This window comes from Leiobunum rupestre, chromosome 4 (genome assembly GCF_980474605.1).
Source record: "Leiobunum rupestre chromosome 4, qqLeiRupe1.1.hap1, whole genome shotgun sequence".
NCBI lineage: Eukaryota > Metazoa > Arthropoda > Arachnida > Opiliones > Sclerosomatidae > Leiobunum > Leiobunum rupestre.
This window is the reverse complement of record NC_143387.1, coordinates 41989982-41995391: the sequence shown is the minus strand read 5'-3', so window position 1 is coordinate 41995391 and position 5410 is coordinate 41989982. Positions and strand designations below refer to the sequence as shown.

At 37.6% G+C, this 5410-nt stretch overlaps 1 protein-coding gene across 1 annotated transcript; it reads right to left on the bottom strand.

The window, feature by feature from the left end:
* Positions 1-649: 649 nt before the first annotated feature.
* LOC149947860 (uncharacterized) lies at positions 650-2657 on the bottom strand. Its single transcript, XM_090171809.1, has 6 exons — positions 2314-2657; positions 2098-2238; positions 1926-2025; positions 1815-1864; positions 1488-1756; positions 650-1425 (listed from the first exon to the last, which is right to left on the bottom strand). The coding sequence occupies exons 1-6, from the start codon at positions 2408-2410 to the stop codon at positions 733-735; spliced, it is 1350 nt and encodes a 449-aa protein (XP_090027935.1). The 5' UTR covers positions 2411-2657; the 3' UTR covers positions 650-732.
* Between the last annotated feature and the right edge of the window lie 2753 nt (positions 2658-5410).

Below are 5410 nucleotides of genomic sequence, written 5' to 3'. Positions count from 1 at the left end.
TCCTGGAGAGCATAAGGAGTTGATACGCTTTATAGAAACATTTAATAAGTGGTTTGATGTATTGAATGTTGGCCATTTATATGATGGATACTATTTACGAAACAACGATATCAAACCATTCACATCACCAAATGATAAAAGACTAGAAGTAAAGTAAATGTTTGGCAACTGATTCTCAGAGTTTTAATTGTATTCACCCCTTTTTCAGTGGCTTAAGACCGACTTCCTTGGCTACCTAACCGAGTGGGAGAATTATGTTCATAATTTAAATGAAAAAAGTAGTCACAAAAAGAAAATGCTTCTTACAACAGAAACATTGTCAGGATTGCGTCAAACAAGTCAGTATTGAATACTTATTTCAAAATGGTCTCTAATTTTAACCCGCAAGCGTAATTTTACTTTTAGCAAATGCCATGTTGGAAATTATCCCATTTTTGTTGGGAAAAGGTGCGAAATTTGTTTTAACTGCCCATGCTAACCAAGATCCGTTGGAGCAGCTATTCAGTAAGCAACGGCAAGCTTGCAAATCTGGGTCAAAGCCAACCCTGTATCAATACGGAAGGACCAGTCAAAGACTGCAAGTAATGGAAGATGGAAAAATGATGGTTCACCTAAAAGTTTCTGGTGGAAACACTGAAACTACTAACTCTTAAAAATGTAAAAGAAATCTTTATTAAAATAGGAACTGAACTCTATTGCATTTTTCGTTTATCACTAAGCTTACAGAACCTATCACAAATCTACATCAATTTGGTACTTGGAACTTATTCTCGCTTTGACGTCATTTTCAATTTTCTTTTTCGTATTTTCTTTTGTGTTGGCTTTGGTAACAAATCTTTTTTTTCTTTGATTTAGTTTTATATCATTTCTTAATTTATTGGTGTGTCCATTTCCTGCCGTATTGGTAATGGTATCTATGATACAATTTAACACTATTACACCTGCTTCCTTGTTTACTTTCGCTTTTTCACAGATGTTATCCCATTGGGCATTAATATTTATATTTTCCCTAATAGCTCTCACTGCCAATATCTTTTTATCCTTAACATAATTTGAGTTAAAATATTCTAATATGTGAAAATTTAACAACTTAAAAAAATTAAACGCTTCTTCAGTGGGATAAATTAAACCATTACGAGTTTGTTTGTCAACCCAATCTCTAACCCCTTTTGGAACTTTCTCACTATTTAACTCCCTTAAAACAGCTCCTATTTTATGACTAGCTTCTGTGTTTTTGGGTTTCAGTAGCTTATGTAATACGAATCCAGTGATATAATATAAACTTTGATAGTCCTCGTTGACCTGATTGTTGACTATGTTTTCGCTGGTAGATTCAATTTCACCAACCACCTCCCTCAATGAATTAAATAATGGCCATAAAATGTATTTAATGCCAATCTCTTTCTCCTTTTCACTTAAATCAGTCTGCAATCATAATGAACAAATTAAACCTTAGAAATAAAGTTATGGTTAAGTAGTTGCCTTACATCACAATTTTGCTCTTCTGACAAAACATTACTCAATCGTGAAAGGAAAATGCTTTTGTGTTTCTCATAAACACAATCCTCTCGGGTTTGAGTAAAAACAGGTTCATATAAAATTTTCACTTTATCAAAGATTAAGTCCCCTTCTTTTATGCCAGCTACCCATTTCAATATTTCCTCTGTACGCTTTTCTGTATTTAGAACCAAAAATGATTGGACAGATTCTTGTGCTTTTTGCCATGCACCATTAAAGTTAACATCAAACTGCGTATCTAGAAATTATAACATTTAATTTAAAGTTGGTGTTTAAATTTTAATGTTACAGTATACCTTTTAAAAGTTGCTGTTTTAACAATTTCTTTTTTCTTGATTTTTTTGCGCTATTTAAAAATTATATAAAAGTTAATAACTTAATATAAGAACGATATAAAACAGATGTACCATGCACTTGCAGTTCCACTTCGAGAGTTCTGCTTTATTTCCTCCGAAACTGGGTTAATTACTGATGTTTTAGATGGAGAATGAATTTGAAGATCAGAATCTAAAATTATTATTCAAAGTTGGGTGACATAAAAATTTGTAACTTAATATGACTTTATGAAATAGAATTTACCATTTGAGATATCATCAAAAACTCTAAATGGTGCAGCTTTTTGCGATTTTGATATATTTGAATGATCACTTTTCCTTTCTAATAGCTCAAAATCATTAATTTCATTTGCCAAATTTGGCCATTCTTTAAGTTCATCATCATCTATAAAAATAAAATATAACCCAAACAACATTAAAAATAACACAAGGCTGGTATTAAGCCTTAGTAAACACTTACCAGAAGACAATTCATCATATATTTCCCCTAGTTTTTTCACTTTTTTTTTAGTAGGGGACTTAAATAATGTCTTATCCGTCAAAGAAGATAAATTCATATTTTAAAATTTACAAAAAAACATACAAATAACCAAAATTAACCAAAGAATGTGTACAAATTACAAAAGCATGGGCTAGTACCGGCAGACGACAGATCACAATTTTTTTATCCCTAATGCAACCCCCCCCTCTCCTCTTTTGACCCTAGACTTCCGCAGCTTTCAAAACCCGCCGCCAGAGCGCACATTTAACAATCGCCCAGCGTAGATTTTGGGAATGGGGCGTCCCTGTACGAAGTACTATAATTAGTCCATGGTTAAACTTATACTGAAACCTCATTTTACGGGTTATCGTTCTCAACGGTCTTTAAACTGAGACGAACTCTCTTGGGTTCTCATCCACTGAGAATTGTGAGAAAGATAGACCGTCTGTACAGAGAGGGCAAAATCCCCTGGGTCGGGCGGAAAAGGACCCATCGCCTAGCTCTCCATCTTGAAAATTTCAGTTAAGAGGGGACCACGATGCATAATTTGCCCCGGGGCCCGAAATGTCTCGCCCTAGGAATTATTGTCATAAATACCTCCTTATAACACTATATCAAACATGCAGGACCACTGCGTTATCGCTTTGTCTAAGGGTGACTATAGTATTTTTATAATCATTTAAGCTACAATACTTTTACGGAGTTGGTATGAGTATTGCAATAATAATTCATTTAATTAGTATCGAAAATAAATTAAAATCAGTTTGAACTCCGAAGTCACTAAGCCTAACCCGCGCTCCGTGTAAAATGTTTGGGGAAATCGTAACGGAAAATGCAAAAGTACAGCCAAGTTTTGGTTTAGTTTTAGCGAAATTGGTGGTGGGTGACGTAGAAAAAAACAGTGAAAGCACGTAGAAATATTTTATGGAAAGGCCAATTTATTCTTGGTATAAATAAATAATTAAATAATGTTAAATAATAATAAATACATTCTTCATAGAAGCTTAAATTAAATTTTATAAATTACTGTTATCTATATAAATTAAAAAATTATTAAATTATAGTTTTTAATGTGTTATACAAAAAATGTAATTTAAAATTTTCACTTATTATGTAACATCGATCGCGAATGTATCTCAATAAAGTATAAAGGAAATTAAATAAGAAATTTAAAAGTCCACTATAAATGCGTGGTAATTTATTTACGCGGATAAAGATGCGAAACTTTTCGATCGTCAAAACTTAAAACAAACACGGCCGCCCTCTATAGTCAGAAAACAGAATCTCGTCTCTTAATGAAAATTTCAAATCGAAAACTATTCAACAAGACGCGCTTCCTGATGAAGTTTACGCGGGGGGGGCACTTCTTTATAATTGGATAAAGTCGTAAATATAAGGGAACAACGCGCAAATATGGCGAACGTCGCGTCCACGGCCCGAATACAGACGCCTAAATGGAATGGGTAATCCTATTTCCGAGGATTATCATTCGAATTTGAAGGCAAACTGCGGCGACCGAATTGCGAGGCAAATCTACAGGCGCGGGGTGGTCGAAATAGGAAAACAAATTATACGCGCGAAGGAAGGGCGTGAGTGTCTGAGTAATTAATGGTTCGAAACTTCGCTAATGAAGCATTGTAGGTAATTAGGGGCCCGGCTAATTCAAACTTATGTGCTGGGAATTGTTAAATAGGTGCCAATGCGCAGTTATACCGCCTGGGGCGTTATCATCGCACTCCGTGTCCCCCCCCCCCCCTTGAGGCCTGCGCCGATCTGATATGGGTCGGCGGCGGCATTTGACCCAAAATATACCGGCGGCGTCGTCTTCGGTGTGGCCAAAATGACCGGCGGCGGTGGCGTACGCCGGCGTTTGTTTAAATTTTAGAGCTATTTTTTGTAGCGACAGTTGAAAAAACACGCGACCAGAAGGGCAAGGGCAAATACCAACTCGTACTAGTCCTTCCATGGACTAATTAATGTACTTCACACAGGGACGCCCCGTTTCCAAATATTTGCTTCGGGCGATTGTTAAATGTGCGCTCTGGCGGCGGATTTAGGAACTAACGGAAAACTAGGGTCAACCGAAGGAAAAGGGGAGGGGTCATATCGATAAACCAAGCAACATTTAAATTTAAAGGGAGATAGCAATTCTGGAATCTATTGACGCTTAGTGAAAATGCTATTACTCTGCGTCGACCGAAATCCGAAAACCAAATTTGACGTTCGACGTCGTGTTCAAATGTCGTTATTTTCGCGTAAATGAAAACCAAGCTTAATATACCAAAAAAAAAGTGAATAAGGAAAAAAAGGAACGGTGGCGCGCCGTTGTTTGTATCGGCGGCGGCGGCATGCGCCGATTTTCGAACAATCGGCGGCGGCGTGATCAGCGCGTTCAAAATTATCGGCGGCGGCGCGACCGGCGCGTTCAAAATTAACGGCGGTGGCGGTGTTTAGCGGCGGCGCAAGCCTCTATCCCCCCACCCGCGCCGGACAGAGAGAGAACGCTGACCGCCGCGCCGCCCGAGCGCGAGACGCTCCTGTATACAATTATACCGAGTGATGATTTATACTTCGAAAGGCGACAATAATGAGTACCTAATCGTGACCAAGATTCTCGATTCAGTGGCTGTAGCGAAGTTCTCAAACACTCTCTCGCGTGTTTCATTTCAAAGTCAGTTTGCGTTACTACGAGTGCACTCCATAACGTTCCGAGAATGATTTTTAAAAGCAATTCGACAACAACACGCGTCAAAATTATTTAAAGGGGAACGGTCAAGCTTTAACCAGTTGGATAGCCCTATAGCTCATTAAAAACTAAAATCTATGGCGAAAACCGCATCAAAAATATTGAGTGGTTAATTTTTAATAAAATAAAGAAATTTCGGGAAATCGAAAAGCGCGCGTCCGCCGCGACACCTGGTGAGAAGTCGGTGAGACAGAAAAACAACGTAAAAGTGCGCGCTGCTGAAGACGCGAAAAATTTGTTTTGCACGCGCGGCGCGTTCCAGTTATAAGAGACCTAAGCCTAAATTGCGCGATTTTAAAAGTGAGGATAGTTCGCAAATCGCTCATACGG